Genomic DNA, 22,557 nt, shown 5'->3' with positions numbered 1-22,557 from the left:
GAGGGGGCGGAGCCTCTCCGCGGCCCTGCCCCGCTGGCCCAGGGTGCACGTGACCCGGGGCCCCGCCTCCCGCCCGCTCCGCAGCGCCAGCTCGGCAGGCGCGGGGCGTGAGTCTCGAGTGAGACCCGCCAGCCTCCAACTCCGCAGCGCCGGAGCTCGGCGGGCAGCAACTTTCTCCCCGGAGCGGCCGCGGAGGCGGCGGCGGCTGCGGCCGTGGCAGCCGGAGCGGGAGCCCGGAGGACGAAGGCGGCGGCCGTTGCTCCTGCCCTCTCGGGCTGTCCAGCCCTCCGAGACCGCCGGCCCGCGGAGCCTCGTCCCCCCGGGAAGTCCCGGGCCCCTGCCCTATGTCCCGCAAGGCGAGCGAGAATGTGGAGTACACGCTGCGGAGCCTGAGCAGCCTCATGGGCGAGCGGCGCAGGAAGCAGCAGGAGCCGGACGCGGCGAGCGCGGCCGGGGAGCGCAGCCTCCTGGCGGCCGCCGAGTCGAGCGCCAGCCTGCAGGGCGCGGGCGCGGGCGGCGGCGGCGGCGTCGGGGACCTGGAGCGCGCGGCGCGGCGGCAGTTCCAGCAGGACGAGACCCCCGCCTTCGTGTACGTGGTGGCCGTCTTCTCCGCGCTGGGCGGCTTCCTGTTCGGCTATGACACCGGCGTGGTGTCGGGGGCCATGCTGCTGCTCAAGCGGCAGCTCAGCCTGGACGCGCTGTGGCAGGAGCTGCTCGTGTCCAGCACGGTGGGGGCGGCCGCCGTCTCGGCGCTGGCCGGCGGGGCCCTCAACGGCGTCTTCGGCCGCCGCGCCGCCATCCTGCTGGCCAGTGCCCTCTTCACGGCCGGTTCCGCGGTGCTGGCCGCGGCGAACAACAAGGAGACGCTGCTCGCCGGCCGCTTGGTCGTGGGGCTCGGCATCGGTGAGTTCGCGCTCTTGGAAGGGCGTCCTTGGCCCTGGTCGCTGCATTCCTTTTGCCCCTCCGGGGTTCCCGTCGGGGCTTGCTGGTCCCGAGAATTCTCGCTTCTCTTGCTCCTTGAGAGCCCATCTGTCTGTTACTCCATCATCAAAGGCTCCCGCGAAGGTTGTGGGGCGGCGGAGGTGGGTGGTGTTCGCTGTGGGCTCCCCGGAGCCCGCGTGGGATCTTCTGTCACTCACGGACAAGTGAATCCGCGTGATTGTTGCATATCTCAGTACTTCTAGGAATTCCACTCATCACCTTCATCCAGCCCTACCTGATGCCCCCCTAGGGCTTATGAGAGGAAGGTCTCCTTCCTGTAGCGTCTCACTGTTTTGTTTTTTTTTTTACTGCTAGCCCCTTTCTTTTTCTAGGATTCCAAGCTCTGAACTTATCAGTTTTAAAGCCCCAGTAAGATAATTTCTAAAGTTAATTAAGTGATTCTGGACTCTTTTCTTTGCTACCCCTACTCTTTTCTTATTTAGTTATTTATCTTTAGATGTAGTATTATTTTTCTCTCCTATTGTTTTTACTATTGTATTACCTCTTGCTTTCATGTTTTCCCCAAGTGAATTCCTTGTTTTTCTAACTTTTTCCTTTAAATCCATATCCACCCATTCTCCTTTTTCCTTTTGCCTCTCTTGCTTTCCTGTTGGGAACCAAATTATCTATTAAAGGTCATGTTCACTTATTAAATTCATTTAGGAGCCACTCCCCCTGTGGATAAATGCCCAGCAAGATAGATGTTTGCAATTACTTTAAAAATGAAAGGATTAAGGTTCCCCTGGCATTGATTTTTCACCCTGGTTGCTGAGCAGGGGAGGCACAATTGGCAAGTTCTTGGCAGACGGAAGCTGTTTGGAATGTGCTTGGTATTATTAGAAAGCACTTTTGAGGGAAAGTAGGGGGTTGAGACATAAATCTCACTAGTAATTTTTCTAAGACACACTGCTGATGCTTTATAAATGTTTCATCCCATACTTCAGTTTGTTTCCTTTAGGGTGCTGTTGAAGTATTTTTTTTCTCCCTATGACTGGGACTTGAAAGCTCTTGAAACCTAGAACTCCTAAAGATTTGTCCATTCACCACTTGTTTGACATAGTCTGTATTTCACCCCCTTCCTTGCAGTCTGTAAGAGGAAGTGAGACCCATTTATATAATTCCACGTTCAGGAACCGTGAGCCTAAACCCCAGCTCACTGCACTTTACATCCAAACTATTTCATTGCTGACCTTTCTTTTGTTTATTGTACTGTTAATTACTGAAGCAGGGCAAGGCTCTCAGTAAAATATTAAGTTGGCACATGAAGGTCCCAAATGACCAGAAAGTACAGCTGAAATGAAACCTGTCTGTAGAGGAACTACCTGTGCCTTCAGGACCCTTCGATAAATAACCTGTGGTTAAAGCCAAGTGATCAGGTTTCTTTCCTCAGTATTCTCAGCATTCTCTGCTTGGGACACCTGGACCATGTTTATTGTTTCTTCTGACCTAGAGATAAACATAATTGTAGGTCGCAAGATATGTTCAGTGAGACCGAATCTTGTGATTTGGAAACTGAATAATGTTTTACAGAGATCTTTGAATGAAGCATGGCAAGTATTGTGTATTTGGATATTATGTGTACTCTTTTTTATTGGCTGGGAAAATTGAGCCCCTGTTGTGTGTAAGGCCCCCTTGGAGATACTGTGTTGTAAGAGTAGCAGGGTGGGAATAAAGCCAGGTAGGACTTGCCAGGCTCCATAAGAAAGTCTCTCCCCGGAGAGAGGGCTGATGCATTCAAAAAGGGTACAGTTCCCTAACAGAAGCTGAAAGGAAGGGCTTCCTCCTGGAATTGGATTGTTGATGCATGAGTGGTGTTTGGACAGAGATGCGTGAAGGACCTTCTCAGCCAGGGAATGAATAAAGAAAGGAAAGCATAGGGCTTGCTTGGGGAACAAGGTGGATGCGACAAAGAGGATTAAACCTGAGGTAAGATCGGAAGAGTTGGTGTGCAGGAACCATAGACACCTCTTACTTCAGCCTCATTCTGTGGCACTTGGGCTGCTTGCCTGACGGTGCATCCCAGTTGAGACGTGGTCCTGATCTGGTCCTGGTGTGACCCACCTCCCTTCTCTGAAAGACCCTTCGAATAGAAGCATTGCTACAGAGTACCATAAAAGCTTTCTTATCAAATGAGGAATGTTAAGGTCATAAACACGCTTTGAAATAGGCCACGTTTCGAATTAGGATTGTGCAGAGCATGTTGTACATGTAACATCCTTAAGTCACAAAAATTACTTACTTCCCAAAGGAGAAGTCACAGAATTCTTTTTAGCTGCAAGGAAATGGGTCCCTAACATGATTTTTTTTTTTTTTTTTTTTTAGGGACTTTAAATCAGTTTTGCTTGTTTAGTACACTAAATCTGGGTTAATTTCATGCTACTTCTTTTTAAGTAGTTAAATTTTATGTGTGGTGAGAATTTTTTTTTTTATTTTTGTTTTTTGGTCCTTTTCATTCTTAGTAGATGATGAATAAGACAAAATGTGGCTTTTGATATCTTTTCAGACAAGTTTGCAGTGATAATTTCTTTCACAGATTTACCTGTGGTAAATACAAAGCCCATGGGGACATAGCTTTTGTTCATTTTGTTCATGGCTGTATTCCTAGCCTGTAGGAGGCACTTGTTGATTAAATGAATAGTGAGCAGAAACATTAAAAAAAAAAATAATTCCAGGGGCGCCTGAGTGGCTCAGTCGGTTAAGCATCCGACTTTGGCTCAGGGCATGATCTCGCGGTCCGTGAGTTCGAGCCCCGCGTCGGGCTCTGTGCTGACAGCTTAGAGCCTGGAGCCCGCTTCAGATTCTGTCTCCCTCTGTCTGTCCCTCTGTCTGCCCCTCTGCCGCTTGCACTCTCTCTCACATTGTCTCAAAAATAAGTAAATGTTAAAAAAAATAATAATAATTCCTTTCTGTTAGGGTACCACTTTAAAATGGGATTTTTCTTAAAAGTGTATTATCAGAATATTTGAAAGGCCATCTAAGGGTTTTAGTTTCTAACAGTTTAAAGAAATCATTCATTTATTCACAAAATGCTAAGTAAGCTGTATTATTGATTCTGTCAGATTTGGAGTAGGCAGTAATTAAAAAAAATCTCATCCTGGAGGTGTTCATTCTCTAATAGAAAGATCATCGACAAATGATTAAAATACAACAAAAGTTTCTCTAAGAGCGGGAAACAGAGTAGGCAATGGATTCTTTTGGAGAGAAGTAAATAGAACACATAGGTTTTACAGAAACATTTAAACTGGGGTTTGAAGGGTGAGTAGGAGTTCAGTGGATATAGAGGGAGCTGGGAAAGGAACTAATATGTATTTAGTGCTTTGGTTTCTATTAGGCACCCTGCATTACTTACATATGCTATCTCATTTAATCCTTCTAACTCTGAAATAGATGGGGCACAGGTTCCCCTTTTGCTGGATGTGGAAATAGTTTACAGCAGTTAAATGACAAGGTCACCGGTACAAAGTCAAGATTAAAAAAAAACAAAGACTCAGAGTCTTTTGCTCTTTATATTACTCTGCTGGGCATTTAAAGTAACATTAACAGCAGATGTAAAGGCACAGAACAATCAAAGCAGTATTTGAAGCATAAAGTGAGTGAAGGGTGGTGATGGGGGTGCTCATTGGGGGGAGGGTTGGACTGATTAGGATTAATTGGCCATTCCTATACAGGGACAGTCATGGGAGGTTTTTAGCTGGAAATGATACAACCAGATTAAACATCCTTTGTATCTGGTCTTCCGCCAGCCCCCAACTTTTAAACTCTCACTTTCTTCCCGAAATCTTCTTGCTTCTTTGAACTTTGTAGTATTAGAAATCCTTTGGGGCGCCTGGGTGGCTCGGTCGGTTAAGTATCCAACTTCGGCTCAGGTCATGATCTCACGGTCCGTGGGTTTGAGCCCCGCGTCGGGCTCTGTGCTGTCAGCTCAGAGCCTGGAGCCTGTTTCAGATTCTGTGTCTCCCTCTCTCTCTGCCCCTCCCCTGTTCATGCTCTGTCTCTCTCTGTCTCAAAAATAAATAAACGTTAAAATTAAAAAAAAAAAAAAAGAAAAGAAATCCTTTGCTGAAATGGTTACTCCAGGGTGAGTAAAGCATAGCAAGTGGCCAGGAATTACGGGAATGGGAAGAGTCTGTGGGGCCTTCAACAGAAACCTTTGAGAAAGATAAAGCTGTCAAGCAATAGAGTGTAGTTAATCTGTATTAAATGAGTCACGGTAAAAGAAGCATCAGGAATCTGGTATTAGTGTTTGCTTTAGTTTAAGGATTCTGTTTTCTTTACAAGTTGCAAAAAAAAATCAGCTTACTGAGTGCCTGTTTGAGTAGGGCATTATTTTAGGTTTTTGTTTTCACCAGAGTTTCCTTTGGTTTCTCAGGTTGGTTTCGCTGGTGTCTAGAGTTGGGTTTTGGGACCAGGCTGTCTAATTTAGCCCTTTCCCCACAGTGTTGGCATGTAGTCTACTGTTCGTTATAAGCAATGATTTAGTGCCTGTGTAGGGAATACAGATATTCAGATATTCATCAGTATTCAAAACCTTTCCTGGGAATTGACATGTTGATTTACATAGCGCTGGGTTATTGAATCGATCTTAGATCTACATCAGTTTCTCCGGTGTTGCCTCTGTCCCGGTGCTCCCTCTGCTGGAACACAGTTTGTGGCTGCATATTGCTGCTTGGAATCGGTCTCTTATAACTTGTTGAGTAATATTTTTAACAATATGACTTTTTTTCCCCCAAATAGCACTTTGAATTCTTATTCTTTGATGCAAAGCAAATGTGAAGTCTTGTTGGATCAAAGACTCATTCGTTACTGAGATTAATGTCAATAAAGAATTTCCTGTGAGGTAAGCAAGGTTAGTCAGAATCAACCAGATTTTTAAAATATCAGCTGATGTACTTTTATTTTTACTTTTTTGCAATTGTTTTCTTTTCTACTCCCTCACCTCCCCCTCCCACCTCCCTCCCCCGCCCCCGGACCAGTTGCCATTTCTTTCAGTTTCATCTCTTAAAGCAGGATTTCTTTGTTGGATTTATGGTCTCTACCAGCATGAAACTGACACGTAAAGTAAAACTTTGTTTCACTTCCTCTGTTTCCTTGTTTCACACACATTATGTATGTAACCCCTGCCCCTCCCCACTTTTCTCTCTGGTAGCCTTGACATTGCAGAGTTACAGGGAGGGTTATGACCTAATTATGTTTGCCTAGTAGTGTTGCGGCCACACCCTTCTCGAGTGAGTTACAGTAAGAGGACAGAAATCTGTTCACATGAGTTGTGTGAGTTGTTTAGTGACTTCAGTATAAAACATTCTTTTTCATCCTCATTTCTTTCTATGTTTTAAGCTCAAAGCCAGAACACAGTCTAAGTTGACTGACTTTGCTCTGGTGTCTTTGGCTTTAACACATCTAATGATCTAGCACCTGCTGGTAGATCTCAGATAGCAAGCAGTCTTTGCCTTCTTACTGAAAAGTCCAGGAGACTATTTTTTTCGTTTTCTGATCCAGCTTGGTTCCTTGATGCAATCCTCCCAGTCTACAGCTCTTTTCATTTCTCTTCACTTTCTTCTTCCTTCGACCTTCAGAGTAAATAGTAGGAGCACTTCTGTGGAGAAAACTTTGTCAGGAGGAAAATCTCACCAGAAACCCCAAAACGTGTTTTCTACATTTAAAATGTAATCTCCCTGATAGCCAAGTTTTACAGATACTTCTAAACTTGAGTTGGGAGTACTGCATGCTGTATGTTTCAGCCTTTTATTAAATAATAGCACCACTGTTAGGAATGATGCGGTCTGGACTGTGTGTCAGAAGCCACATGGCAAGAATTTCACTTCACAGCAAGACCGCAGTGTCACGGGGGGTCACCAGCATGTGATCAGCGTTCTTCTGTCTCTGATTTCATCATCTCTCTGTCCAGCACCGGGGGAGTCTCAGAAGTCAGTCTTCATGGCAGAATGTGAATAGGCAATCGACTTAGCTCCCAGTGCCCAGGAAACAGCACCTAACGCTTGTCCAGCACTTACTCTGTGCCAGCTACTTTTCTCAACATTTTGCGTATATTCACAGAAGCCTCATAAGAATCCAGGCAGGTAATATTCTTTTTCTTTTTTTTTTATTTATTTTTTTTTAAATTTTTTTTTTTTTTCAACGTTTTTTATTTATTTTTGGGACAGAGAGAGACAGAGCATGAACGGGGGAGGGGCAGAGAGAGAGGGAGACACAGAATCGGAAACAGGCTCCAGGCTCCGAGCCATCAGCCCAGAGCCCGATGCGGGGCTCGAACTCACGGACCGCGAGATCGTGACCTGGCTGAAGTCGGACGCTTAACCGACTGCGCCACCCAGGCGCCCCTCTTTTTCTTTTTAAGATGAAGACATTTAGACGGAAAGAGAGGAAGTGATTTTCTCATGGTCACAAAGCTCCTGAGGGGCGGAACCTGAGTTAGCGCCCAAGAAGTCTGGCTTTGGAGTCTGACCGTGCTCAACTGCGCTGTGACAACTGCCACTTCTCTCTGAAACTGGCATTATTATTTTCCACGATATCATGTGGATGTTACTTTTAAAATAGAAACTTTTAACATGAGTTAAAAGTACATGAGTTCAGGGGCGCCTGGGTGGCGCAGTCGGTTAAGCGTCCGACTTCAGCCAGGTCACGATCTCGCGGTCCGTGAGTTCGAGCCCCGCGTCAGGCTCTGGGCTGATGGCTCGGAGCCTGGAGCCTGTTTCCGATTCTGTGTCTCCCTCTCTCTCTGCCCCTCCCCCCTTCATGCTCTGTCTCTCTCTGTCCCAAAAATAAATAAAAAACGTTGAAAAAAAAAAAAATTAAAAAAAAAAAAAAGTACATGAGTTCAAACGTACAGCTGTGGCACATAAGGAATGTCAGTGAGAAAAGCAGAGTTGGTTAGGACATTTCTTTATCTCGCTAAGGGCTGTGGACAGCAATGCCTGTAGTCGGGGCTGTTGAGTTGTGCAACGCCAGGGGCTCCATACCACCCCCCCCCCACCCCCCCACCCCCCCCCCGGGGCTGCGTTCACATGGAATACGGTGAAAACTGGGCCCCGGGAGTTGAACAGCACAGAGATACTGCCTGTGGCACAGCAACTAAAATTTTAAAAATGCCTTTTCTGCTTTTCCCTTTAAGCTTCTGATCTCTTCTTGGAATGGGCTTTTCCATTACATTCTCTCTACCCCTGTCCCACAGCCATTTTCTGAGTGATGACTTTGTTGAGTGCTAGAGAGACTCAGAGAAAAATAATCCCTGTTCTTAAAAGACCTTACTGGGGAAAGACAAACATGAGAACACAGTAATGTGTTGTTAACTCTACAATAAAAGTATCTGTAGGATGTTTACTCATTCTGCCAGGTCCAGCGTGATCATGAAAGCTTTCTTAGTGGGCCGCTGCAAAATGTTGATACTTTCTCTGAGCCATGCTCATGGCATTTAACTTGTTGCAATATGTGTTTTTCACCATGACTCCTCTCCACTGGTAGACCAGAAACTCATCATGTTACCTAAATAAAGCGTGAATAGCATTTGTATTCTCTCACTGCACTTAGTACCGTACTTTAAAAATATTAAGCGCTTAAATATACCAAAGATTGTAGGTAAAAAAATAGGTGTAGGCCACATATGTAAAGGTAAGGAATGCACGGATATAATACTCAACAGGACGTTGCTATAGTTGAACACTTAGAAACCTCAGGTACGTACTCAGTTGCTGCACTGTTAATTCGGAAAGCGGAGAAGCATGGTGAAGCTTGAAGCCTCTGGTCCACACTGGCTGGGCTCACACCCTGGCCGGCCACATACTACCTGGGTGCTAGTGTTAATTCTTGGGCTTCAGTTTCCTCACCTGAAGAATGGGGACAATACCTGCCTTATAGGGTGGTTATGAGGATTGAATGAGTTATCTTGTAAGTTGTTTTTACAGTACCTGGCAAAGTAAAGCCTCACTGTTAGACATTCACATGTAAGCTGTGCAGCCGTTGGCACGTTACCACCATGTGCCTCAGTTTTCACATCTCTAAAACGAGTGTTATGATAGCACTTAGAAAATAGGTTGTAGTGGAAAGTAAATGAGCTCGTGCATGTGCAGGTAAGTACCTGGCTTTCAGTAAATGGTAGCTCTTGTTATCAGGTGTAACCATCTCTGTCATCACCTTATGAACATTTTATAAGCAAGGGAAATAAAATTATGTAGTTAGATTTTAATGTTGCTCAGAGCTGGTAACAGATGAGTAAAAATTCTGTAATATAAATTGAACAGAAAGAAAGACATAATGAGTAATTTGAAAGTGAGACAGTACTGTCTTTCAAGTTTCAGTTTACATTATATAAGATTTACTTCTAGCAAGACAGATGAAGTTTTGAACTGGGTCTCGAAGAAGGTTATAAACATAGGTAGTCTGAGGGAAGGATACTTTTGTGCTGGGGGAAAGGGGGGGTGACAAATTTAAAGCATTGAAGAAAGTAGCAGTTTTTCTTGGCTAGGCTAGGTGTAGGGGTTGAATAAGAAAGTGGTAAAAATGTGACCTGTTTGTTAGAATATAATCTTGGCTTATGGTAAGGGACCAGTTGGGGCTGTGATATTAGATATGTCTTATAATGTAGTATTTTATATGCCTGTTTATAGAAAAAATAGTTCAGTTCCTAGTGAAAAAGATGTATCTCCCTTTCAAGAGGCAAATAATGAATAGCTTTAATAACAACTTGAAAGTAATAGCTTTGGAATAAAAAGAATTTTAGTAATGGAAGCTTTCATATAAAACTTCCTTATATTTTTGGGCTTAGTTTATGACTCCATGTCAGGAACTCATTCCCTACAACATAGAGAGGAAATTGGGAACTAAAATTGTGAGCATCCTATTCAAGGACTAAACATTGACCATTTAACGGTTGGTTAGCAATTGCCTGTCATTTCAAAAAGTAAAGTATAATGACTGAAAATGAGTTGCAAACACATCTAACGGTGGACTTCAAAGATTCTTGAAATACAGGCCTCATTATAAATTAAAATCAGGGTGAAACCTGAAGCAGTTGCCGCTGAGTCTACCTAATTCTAATATTTACTATACAATCCTGAAGAAGATGGCTTCTGATACTCCTCCTCCCCCCATTTGGGACCAGCAAAGTCACTGTAACATGGCCGTTGGTGATTTTGTAGGTTAAGTGGCATGTATGTTTCAGAGGTCATGCAGGGCCCACAGGCCTCCCCCTGCAAGGAAGTTGGGGAGGCTGGAAAACATGCAGAAAACACAAAACCGTTTGGCATGACTGTTGAAAGCAAGCTTGTTGGGAATTCTTCTAAAATCTTTCATTTTATTCACTTCTATGTCAGGAAAATAGGTAGAATTTTTAGTTTACTATTCTTTCTCATACTTGTCTCTTAAGTGATTTCTGATGTTAAAATTCATCCAAAGAACTTAGAGTTCTCTTTAAAATGTTTTTTATTTATTTTGAGAGAGAGGGAGAGAGAGCACAAGTGGGGTGGGGGGAGCAGAGAGAGAGAGAGAGAATCCCAAGCAGGCTCTGTGCTGTCAGTGCAGAGCCTGATGCAGGGCTTGGATTCTTGAATCATGACCTGAGCCAAGATCAATAGTCGGATGCTTAACTGGCTGAGCCACCCAGGCTCCCCCAGAGAACCTACAGTAATAACAGTTTGTCATTTTTCCTTGAATACGCTCTGTGTGAAAATCTCTAATCTTCATCTCCTGGGGTGTAATGCACACTTAAGGGCAGCTTATTAGAAATGTAGCAAAAAGTCAAACTATGGTAGACCCTGAAACAACGGCCATCCTTTATGCCTGTGTGTGTATGCATTTTATGTGTATTCGCTCATTAACCAAAGGTCAATTAACGGAAGTGCAAAGGGGTTAGGTAACTAACTTAGCCCTGTTAGTGCTGAGATTCAGATCCAGGTTTCTGATCAAGCACCTGTGTGTGCCCTACCTCTCCATTATATGATACATTCAGTTCTTACTTGTGAAAGCTAAAATAGTCACAATGATATTTCCTAGATTAGTAGATGGATTTAATGTACTTAATGTAATTTAATTACATATATGTAGTTTAAATCCCTGTAAGATACTTTATAGAATTTTAAAAATGATTGTCGAAGGAATAGTGATGAGGTTGGGGGAACAGTAATGAGTGACTAGATAGAAATTACTTCAAATGTGTAATATGTTATTATATGACATAGTAATATATTGTGAAAATCAGAAAAGAGATGAATGGAGCAGAATAACAATTTGAGCAATAGATCCAGGTATTTGTAAGGGTCTAGTATTCAACAAATCAGAGAAGACAGCAGGTAAAAGAATTATTAAATAGTTGAGAAAAGGAAATAATATGAGTAAAAACAATGTAAATGAAATTTAGATCTTATATTCTCATTAATATTGATGTTTAAGAATCTCAAGTTTAAAGAAACTAGGAATGGAGTGATTTTCTTCTAGCCTTTATCGGTGACATGGTTCATTACATTATAATTTCTTAAACCTCTAGAGGTTTTAAAAGCAAGGCAACAGATTGGAAAAATATTGTGGTACATTTGTTTAAAGGAAAAAATATGCTCATAGCATATTAAGTAAACTCTTTACAGCAAGATAAATGCAATTAGTAAATATACTCTTGGAAAAGTGTTAAACCTTGTTAATAATTAGATATGAAAATTAAAGTAACATTATACTCACTAAATTAGCAAGTTGGAAACAACTCAGCACTAGTTGTACCCTAGGAAGAGCCTTTCTAGTTGTAAAATAAATTGGAATAATTTTCTGTACATATTCCAGATAATATCATGGCATGTTTAATATTTTTCATTCTTTTGCTCATTAATTCAACACACCTATTTTGAATAACTTGTATGTATTAGTACCAAATTAAACACTGCAGTGCAGAAGTTAATATGGTGAGGTCTGTGCTTTTGGAGTTCATGTGTAAACTGCTAATATTCTTTGATTTGGGAATTTCATTTGGATTATAGTATAAGGAAATAAAAGAAACTCATTTTGCATGAAGATATTTATAGATGTACAATATATAATTTGGAAAAAAAAACTGGGGGGAACCTCCAAATGCCTAGTGATTGGGAAATAATTATGTAATGTGGTAGAACATTACATTGCCATTAGAAAGAAAACATGAGCACCTGAGATATATAAAATTGTGATTGGAGGTAGAGTTTGAAAGAAGGCATAACACTGTATATATATATATAGTTAACATGTGGCAAAATAGTTTTTTAACTCTTGTTACTGTTCCTTTTATATTATTAAAACTTTACCTGGAATTCAGATTTCTGTTTTAAAATACACAGACACATGTGTAACAAGACTTCGGTAACAAAGTCTCATTTTTTTTTTTTTTTTCCAAAAGAGATTTTGTCTCTTACTCTGTGGAATGAAGTTTTTGAGAAATGACAAAGATGTTATCAATAATCTAATCATATGAGAAGGTGCTTAAAAGTATTTTCCCCTAACTTTTATCTCCTTGCATGAATTAACAAGACCCCATGTACATTTCTTGGATCTTATTATTTTATATATCCCAGGAAGGTTTGTGGCTTACTTTGTCACAGGGAAAAATAGAAACAATCAGAATGAGAACATCCGCAAACTCCGTCATCTCCTCTGCATCCTCACATGTTCCTGCCTGCACCTGCCAGATGCCCTGCCTTCCTCCGGTACCTGCGGATGCACTGTCTGTGCTCCTGCCGAGCGCAGCCTTGCACTCGTGGTTGAGAGCTCCTCTCTCTCCCATTTAAAGCTATTATTCCAGCTGTTTCCGTCTTTTATTGCATAAAGTTTCCCCTTCTACTGGATCATTCCCGTAAGTGGGCACAAATTGCTGTTTTGCCGTCTTTAAAAAAATCCTTTCTACCTCACTTCATCTTTTAGTTACTGCCTTGTTTATGTCCTTTTCTTTACATGACACAGTTGCATATATTCCTCCTCTTCAGTTCTTCTCTTCCCATTCTTTTGTGACCCCTTTCCAGACAGGTTTTGCCCTTACCAGCTGACCAGTGTTGCTCTTGTCAAGATTACCATGCCCTGTGTTGCTCATCCCAAAGATAGTTGTTGGTCCTAATCCTACTTGACCTGCCATAGGCTTTGGACGCAGTACATCATGCCTTCCTGAGGTTCTTTCTTTGGTTTCAAGGACGCCACCCTCTCCCTCTTTTTCCTTAGGCTGTTCCTTCTCAGTCTCTTTTTGAGATTCTCCTTCATCTTCCAGAACTCTTACCTTTGCCAAGCTCCTCCTTGGAGCTCTCCGTTTTTTGTTAAAATTGACTCCTTTGGTGCTCTTAACCTGGCTCCTGGCTTAGAATGCCTTGTGTTTGCTGACAGCTGTCTAGAATCTCAGCCCAGATCACTTTCTTGATCTCCAAACTCCTGAGCCCAGCTGCTCACCTAGCTTCCTGCTTTGCCTCCTATCTTCCATGTACCAGGTGAGGGCATCCTTGGTGTTTGAGTCCAAAGCCTCAGCATCCTGCTTGACTATCTCCCATTTCCCACATCAAATCTGCCTGAAAATCTTTGAATCTAGCTTCTAATTGCATGTAGGATCTATTTTTCATCACTTCCACTGCTAAATCTAACATGACATCTCTCACTTGGAGCATTGCAAGTTTCCTAACTGTTCACCCTGCTTCTTCCTTGACACCTCTGCCTTCTTTTCTGCACTCGACAGGCAGAGTGGTTCTTGTAAAATATAAATGAGATCATGCCACCTCAGTGCTGCTCACAGTGCTACCCTCCATAGCTCCCCAGCTCGCTCGGGAAAAACCAGTGGCCTGCAAGGCTGTATTATTCTTGCCTCTCCCCACTCCTCTTTGATCTTTCTCTCTACTACTTTCCTTCATTCCTGCTCCAAGCTGCGCTGGCACAAGTTATCCTTCCAGCCCTTTGCACAGCCTCCTTCCTCTGCTGGGAAAGTTCTCCCCATATATCCACATGGTCCCCTCATCTTTGTGTTTCCATGGTTGTCTTAAAGTTGCAGCCTCCCACCACTGGTACTCTCTAGTCTATTTTTATTCTCACTTTTTATTACTTGTTACTTTCTATTTTCTTTCTCCTTGCTTTGTTGTTCTCAGTTCCTTTTTACTAGCTGGTATTTATGTTGCTTGTTTCTCTCCACTAGAATGTAATCTCCATGAAAGCAGGGTTTGCTTGTTGCATTCCACCAGCACCAGCACATAGCGTAGCTCGTAACACACAGCAGTCATTCAGTAAATGTTTCATGTATAGATAAAAACAAAAGCAATGTAACTCTGGTGAGTAAATTTTGAGCCAAGATTGGATTATGTATGCATCAGAAACGTGGGAAATTTGTGCCGTGGATGGGGCTAATTAAATGTTCTCTAGGGTTACTTCTGATTCATGTCTGTGGTTTCAAACTTTTTAAAGTATTTGAGAAAAAAATAGACATTTTAAGTTCAGTTAAGACATTTAAGTCTAACCTTGTTCTCAGTACCTGGGACAAAAGCAAATCTCTTTCTCAGTCTTGCAAGTCCAAAACATGGAAGTTGATTCATGTTTGAAAAACGATCAGAGACTCTCATGGATGCAGTTAGAGGTAACTATATTGACACCTGATGCCAGAAGCACCTGGCGTGCAAACTTATTACATGGTACATGTCCTTCTCTCGTGCTACTGATGCTCTAATGTCTGTTCTTTCCTGGCAGAGAGGTTTGTGGGCAGAGGGAACTATTATGATTCAGTAGTTGCATGTTTGTATTTGAACTTGGAATTAAAGCAAGGTGGGAGGGGCTTGGAGAGTTCTGTTTCACCCCGAGTATAAAGAGGCCTGATCAATTTTTCCTGACCTTCAGGTCATCTCTGATTTCAGTTTTCAAAATTCAGTGAATCTTTCTCCTGGAGCATGCTATATATGGAATTTGGAATCTCATCTTGTTCTCAGTACCCAATCCACATTGCATATTCTGTAAGAGAATTCATTAAGTAGTTAAATCCTGATAGTTTAAGATTAAAAAAATAAAAGCCACTGTATTTTGTTATGGATCTGGTTGTAAATTTAAAGGACAAAACATATATGTAAGTGTATTATGTGATACGTTTTATTTATTTATTTTTTTTAAAATTTTTTTTTCAACGTTTTTTTATGTATTTTTGGGACAGAGAGAGACAGAGCATGAACGGGGGAGGGGCAGAGAGAGAGGGAGACAGAATCGGAAGCAGGCTCCAGGCTCTGAGCCATCAGCCCAGAGCCTGATGCGGGGCTCGAACTCACAGACCGCGAGATCGTGACCTGGCTGAAGTCGGACGCTTAACCGACTGCACCACCCAGGCGCCCCAGTGTGATACGTTTTAAAAGATGGTATTAAATGTATGGAATTTTAAAAGTAAGTATCATGATCTTGAGTTTGCTCTGATCCTTAAATTATTTAGATTTAATTCTGGATATGAAAAGTGAGGTTATGTTTCAAGTGAAGCCAACCTGTAATTCTTCATAGCAATGAAATGGCATGATCACTAGTCCAAACTGTGATAACAATTAAAATAATCAATTTATGCTATGAACACCTGGCTTAAGCCAGATTTTCCAGTTTACCATTCTATGAGACTTCTAATTTTGTAAACCCCTTGAACTTTTAATCCCTGTGAAACCATCCTTGTTATCCCAGACATGCTTTCTTACGCCTTTCTTTATACTAGCTTTTAACATGTATGGTATTTATCATTGTGTTACGTATTTTTCTGTAGAAAAATACACAAGGCATAGTCATACAGATAAGGTCTGCCTGGAGCTAGCAAGTCAGGCTTCACAAAGAACTTCGTAGGGTTTTCATGTGGGTCACTTGGTAGTAAGTACTTTGTGTTAAAAGCTTCGTATAGTTCCTAGTACTTAATAAAGGCTAAATAAATATTAGCTCTAATGTTCTTGTTGTAATTGTGTTTTCATATAGCTGTGTTCTCTACCATTCTGTAAGTTTTAAAGGTGCAGAAGCCATGCCTTTTGCCTCCCCCCGCCTTTTTTTTTTTTTTTAATCCCTGTGGTCTAGCCCAGTGCCTGATAGACTGCTGGTACCTGTGTTTGATTAAGCGATATGAATTTTTCCTCCCATTTTATCTCTCTTGTAGACAGACATCAACATCTTGAATTGGTGAGCAAAACCAGACTCTACTGAATAAGTTTTCCTGGCATGTTAGTAAGGAAAACCTTCTGTAGAGCTATAATTTGCATGTTATAAGTACAAATGGATGAGTTATGTAGTTTCACATCCATAGTTCCTGGTTAAATGGAGAGAGAAATTATGAAATTTTCATAGGTGATTTTAACCTTGAAATACAAAGAAATGGAATTTACTCCATCAGATTTATGACATGTCCTTATTCTTTGATGTCAGTAGGTGGCCAATTTAAACTTTAGTGGAAGTTCAGGCTATTTTCTGGTATACAAAACCCAACGCAAGATCGTAATAATATGCTGTTATTTTTATATGCTGTTTCCACCTCCTTCTGTGAAATAGGATTAAATAAGTGATACTTTAATAATGTCAGCATAAGTAAACTTTAAAGAATCTAATGATACTCATGAATGAATACATCTTGTCAATATTTACTGCACAAAGTATGATACATAAAGTGGAATTAAGGGATCTTTATTTTTTAAAGCTTGTTTATTTATTGTGAGAGAGAGAGAACAAAGGATCTGGAGCATGAAGCAGGCTCTTTGCTGACAGAAGAGATCCTGATGTAGGGCTTGAACTCACAAACTGTGAGATCATGACCTGAGTAGAAGTTAGACAGTTAACCAACTGAGCCACCCAGGCGCCCCAGGGATCTTATTTTATATAATACAAAGTTTCTACATGTATACATCTTTACCAAGAATGTCTTAGTAAAGATTGTGTGGCAGTAACTTGGTTTGCGTTTTTATAAGGTAATATAAAATAGCTACAGATATAAAGGTTGTTATTGTGAAAGAACAGATGTTGAGAATTGGGGAAGAACTCGATTTTAAAAAATGAGTTTTTAACCTGATAGAGAAAAACATGAATGTTGGAAAAGAAACACATAGTTTTGTGATACTCACTTCGTATTTACACAAACATTTATTAATCTTCATCTGTGTAAGAGATCGTTCTGTTCTGGAGCATTTTCAAAATAATATCTTTCTAAATATAACACCCATTTTCAAATATGCATTTATATGTATTAAGCATTCAGAGTAATAGTTATTAATAAGCATTAAAGCTTTGCATATACATAGCTGCTACTGTGATTAATAGTTAAATTTACTTACTTTAAGTGAATCACTAGCAGACTTAATCCAACTTGGATTAAAGGAATTTGGAGATGTGAATGCAAGGCTATTGTCACAATTTTCTTTTTATTACTGAGTGGTCATGAAGATGAGTTATCCAGAGATAAGACTTACAGGCAAATGGTGCCTTAATTGTTCAAAAGGGAATGAATTCTAGGAATTAGAGATCAACATTATCATTGCTAGAAAATTATAAAATATAATTACAGTGAAGATTTGGAAGCATTTAGAAAAGAGTGTGATGTTTACTAAGAGTTTTTTGGGGTTCACCAGGAATATGTCTTATTAAACTAACCTCATGTTTTTTCTTTGAAAGAATTCCTGGGTTGGTAGATTAGGGAAATTCTTCAGGTAAGGAATCTGACACATTCTTCTTTCATTTAACATATTTAAAATTTTTTTAATGTTCATTTTTGAGAGAGAGAGAGGGAGAACGAATGTGAGTGGGGGAGGGGCAGAGAGAGGGAGACACAGAATCCAAAGCAGGCTCCAGGCTGTGAGCTGTCAGTACAGAGCCCAATGTGGGGCTTAAACCTACAAACCATGAGATCATGACCTGAGCTGAAGTTGGACGCTTAACCGACTGAGCCACCCAGCTACCCCCTGTTTAATTTATTTAATAGAATATTTACTTTGTACTAGGTGGTAAACAAAACAAAACAAAAAAACAGCATAGTATTTCCGTGGAGGATAATGACCAAAGTAGTCTCTGAAATCTTGCAGAGAAGAAAGGATATGACTTGGTTGGATGCTCTGTCAGGGTTGAAGAGTATGCCCAGAGGGAGGTCTCCAGTCGGTGCAACCCACAGCTCAGTCCTAAATGCTCCATATTTATCAAATCTGGGGAGGCCAGAGCAAGCTAAGTGGCTGTTATGCTTGATAACAGAGACAATATTCAAAATATTTTCAAGATACTAGAAGGCTCTTGAAAATCAAGAAAAAAAGTAACTGCTAATATGTGTATGATGTTTATCTTTTACATTTTAGATATGCTTGCATTATTTCTTTTAACCCACACTTAGACCTGGGCAATACTGAGACAGACTCCTCCAGCGAATATCCAGTTTTTATAAGTGGGCAGTCTACATATGGCACGGAGACACCTGTCCAGGAGTGAAGGAGAAATCCAAAATATGAAGGGCTTCTTCAGTGATTACAGTGGAGAAATGGTTTTATCAAAGCTACAGGGGAACTTGTCCTCTGAAATGGAATAAATCAGCTGAGATACTCAATATTGCAAACTACCAAAGGGGCTAGGGGCAGTGTCCTTCGTAACTTCCTATTAGTGTTTATTTAGTAAGTGTTGGTTTGATTCACTGACAATGCCCGAGTCATTTTATTACCTTTAGCTCCTTTTAAATTATTAAATTTACTTTCCTCGAATTTAGTTTGAGTCTCTTTATGAAATCAAGGACTTTTTTTATGTTTGTAAAACATGAACAAGGCACCTCTGGAAGCCACATGTCTCTGGCACCCTCTCTAGAGTGCCTCAGTTCTCTTTAAGTGATTGATTCTGCCACTTACCTGAATCCTTTCAAGAAAAACGTTATGTAGTATTCTTGAAGTGATTGACTTGCAAATAATGTGCTCCTAAGCACTTTTTTGGTAAATTTACCAATTTCTGGAAACTAGAAATTATTTCACACTTACTCTAGTTGTAATTGAGTTATTTAGATTGGATATTCAGAGATTAATTAGACTCTCAAAACCAGTAGGTGCTGGCACCATAGTACACATTTTATGAAGATGCTAGGATAAACATGCATCTTCACTTTGCTGTTGTTAAAAAATATTTCACCAAAGGAATTCTTGTAAAAAAAAAAAAAAAAAAAAAAAAAAGCCAGTTTTGTCACATGGCTTTCCTGGAGCTTAGGTTCCCGTCTCTCTCCTCATCCTCTCATCTTTATCTGCCTTCCCAACCTTCAACACACTCTGGTGTTTTAATTTTTTAATAAAAAAAAAATGGGGGGGTGCCTGGGTGGCTCAGTCGGTTAAGCGGCCGTCTTCGGCTCAGGTCACGATCTCACAGTCCGTGAGTTCGAGCCCCGCATCGGGCTCTGTGCTGACAGCTCAGAGCCTGGAGCCTGTTTCAGATTCTGTGTCTCCCTCTCTCTCTGCCCCTCCCCTGGTCATGCTCTGTCTCTCCCTGTCTCAAAAATAAAAATAAACGTTAAAAAAAAAAAAAAAAGATTGCTGTTTCTCAGTCTTAAAGTGTGAGTAAAAACACTGTTAGGGTTTCTTCAGTATAGTATACTTGCTGTGTCTACACTACTTCAAGACAAAGGCCCCTTGCTCTTCTCCAGACAGGTTAACACCCCCCAAATCCCACCCATCGTGAACTGTTTTGGTAAGACTTACCTTAAAAGGCAGCCGTTGCTGATTATTGGGTTTTCAAAGGTATTCTGAAGAATCTGTGATTTTTCTCCCCAAACAGTGGGATGACTAGTCAGGTGCAATTTCTTCTGTAATTCCTTTTATTGTGTGATGTGGAGGTCAGAAAGATAACAGTTTTAAAATAAAGTGGTTTGGTGAAGGCAGTGTTTAAATGCCATCCTTTTCAGTTTTGGTATTTGAAGTCCTGCAAAGCAGGTTTGTATGTGTGTTTTGAGTAAGAACTGCCTGTAGTTTGGGACTCATTATTTTTAACCGTACCCCTTTTGTGCTTCAATACCAAAAAGAAATGTTAATTTTTTTGTTTTTTACTTAATAGATTAAACATAATTTCAGGCCATTAAAAAATGAGGGGCTTTTTCCCTCCTCCCTTTTCCCCTTCATTTATACAAAAATTTAGTAAAGTACGGTGCAAGAAAAAACTTGGTAAGGAAGAGGTTGTAATATTCTTTCTGCCTAATTTTTATTTTTAAAACTTTAGGGGCACCTGGGGGCTCAATCTGTTGAGCATTTGACTCTTGATTGTGGCTCAGGTCACAATCCTAGGGCTGTGGGATCGAGTCCCATGTCGGACTCTGCAGTGAGCATGAAGCCTGTGAAACCTGCTTAAGAGATTCTCTCTCTCTGTCTCTCTCTCTCTCCCCCCCCCCCGCCCCCATCTCTCCTCCCTCTCGCTCCCTCCCCTTCCCCTCACCTCTTCTTCTTCTCTACCCCTGCACTCTCTCTTTATAAAATAAAAAATCCACAAAACTTCATTGTGGTAAAAGCACTTAACATGAGATCTGCTGTCTTAAATTTTTAAGTGTATGGGGTAGTATTGATAACTAAATGTGCAGTGTTGTACATCAGAGTTCTAGAACTTCTTCACTGTGCGTACTTGAAACTTTATGCCCGGTGAGGAGCAGCTCCCCGTCTCCCCTTCCCCTCAACCCTTGGCAACCACAATTTTACTTTCTACTTCCATGTATTTGACTATATTAGATACCTCATGTAAGTGGAATCATGTCATCTTCTGATTCATCCAAATTGAGCTCTTTCTTCTTTTTGAAATACATTTCTTCCCCTAGGCATTGCATTCTAATGTATTAACTCATTTAATCTTCATACCATACAGTAATGTTATTTTTCATTTCACAAATGGGAGCTTAGGCACAGGGAGATTAAATAACTTACTGAAGGACATATACCCGAAAAGTTGTGGAGGTGAGATTCAAACCCAGTGTTTTATATTAACCCCAGAGTCTGGTCCCTTAACCACTGCACCATGCTGCTTCAAGATGGTGACAAGAACACTTTTCATACGGAGTTGGCTTGAAAAGTAAATGAGGGGCACCTGAGTGGCTCAGTGGGTTAAAGGTCCAACTCTTGATTTCTGCTCAGATCATGATCTCCCGGTTCGTAGATTCAAGTCCTGCTGACAGTGCAGATCCTGCTTTGGATTCTCTCTCTCCCTGTCTCTCGGTCCCTCCCCTGCTCATGCTCTCACCCTCTCTCTCAAAATTAAATAGACATTTTAAAGAAAAGTCAATGAGACAAAGTGTACAAATCTCTTATAACAGTACCTGGCAGATAGTAAATGCATAGTAAATGTTATTATCATTATTGCATTTTAATTTTAATGTATCTATTATGTTCAGCCTCAGTGGAATAGTGTAAAGGATATATATATATATATATACACACATACTGATTGTAATGTAAATTATTTCATGAACTGATATAAATTACTGGCCCCTCTGAGCCCTAGGTTTCTCAGCTTTAATTACAGGGAAAATATTGCCGCATTCATAGTGGGTTTATAAGCGTTAAATTACGAAGCATTACGTGAGGGTACCTGGTATATATAAATGTCTACTAGTGTTAGCTTACTCTGTTCACTTATGAGATATGAGGTCCCTAAGGACAGGGTCATTGTTTTATTATTTCTGTATCCATCTCAAGATCTATCACTGGTCCTGGCACATAATAGACATTTAGTAAATGCTTACAGAATAAATGAATGAGAGCATTGGAAGGAGAAAGAACAGAAGGAAGGACAAATGTGTGGAAATTTTTCTCGTAGAGTGAACTTTCTTTTAGGGAAAAAGGTGGTTTTAAGGCCACATGGATCTAAAAAGTTTTTTTTTTCTAATTTATAGCTTAATTGTTCTGATATTCTAAAGTATTATGAAACCACCGGTATGGCCATTTGAGTTCTGAAGAATGGAAAAGAAGGAAAGGGAGGATAAGGGGTTTAGTAGGTACTATAGACCTGTTACACGCAAGTAAAACTCAAGTTACACTCCTGAGCAGTGGTTTCAGAGTCTTAGCACTGATGATCAGAAGGCCTTTATTTAAACAAAGTCATTTACTGTTTGCCTTTGTGTCTTTGAGGAGTCCTTTCTGAATGGAACCACAGCCAAAGGTGGTAGTGAGGGTGGAGAAGGTCGAAGAGGGTGTGTGTGTGTGTGTGTGTGTGCGCGCGCGCGTGTGCGTGCACGCCCACTGCTGGCAACCAGAGCAAACAGCCTGGTATCTGATGAGATCAGTCTGAGCATTGGGTACATATTCTCCATATTCTGTTAGAGGGAAGGCAGCAGTTGGGAGGCACTGCATTTCTAGAATTGGTTGTGATGTCCTATCTCCAGGCCTAATTATGACTCTTGGGATGAGACAGTGAAACTTAAGTCCCAGGACTGACCTTTGGTAACTGCCTGTGATAAGTCTAGCCTGACAGGTCATTCCCTCAATTTGGAGATTTCTCCTCAAATGTACTGCAGTGTTAGGTCAAGGGAATAAAGCAGGATCTGTCCTTGGCTGTAGAGTTAACACCTAATTGCACCACCCATCAGTTGGGTTCTGGCACTTTCCGATGCCTTGTTCTTGTGACAGGTCTTCCTGCTTGTGGACAAGAAACAACACGGCA

At 41.3% G+C, this 22,557-nt stretch overlaps 1 protein-coding gene across 1 annotated transcript in view; it reads left to right on the top strand.

Annotated features, from left to right (window-relative positions):
* The first annotated feature begins 235 nt into the window (after positions 1–235).
* SLC2A13 (solute carrier family 2 member 13) overlaps positions 236–22,557 on the top strand; it is a 381,521-nt gene continuing 359,199 nt past the window's right edge. Inside the window, exon 1 of the mRNA XM_078449949.2 lies at positions 236–903. Within this exon, the coding sequence (XP_078306075.2) occupies positions 345–903 (559 nt within the window). The 5' untranslated portion in view covers positions 236–344. The remainder of the gene's footprint in view (positions 904–22,557) is intronic.

This window comes from Panthera onca, chromosome B4, assembly GCF_046562875.1.
Source record: "Panthera onca isolate mPanOnc1 chromosome B4, mPanOnc1 haplotype 2, whole genome shotgun sequence".
Classification (NCBI taxonomy): domain Eukaryota; kingdom Metazoa; phylum Chordata; class Mammalia; order Carnivora; family Felidae; genus Panthera; species Panthera onca.
The sequence above is the reverse complement of the archived record's forward strand: the minus strand, read 5'-3'. Positions and strand labels throughout refer to the sequence as shown.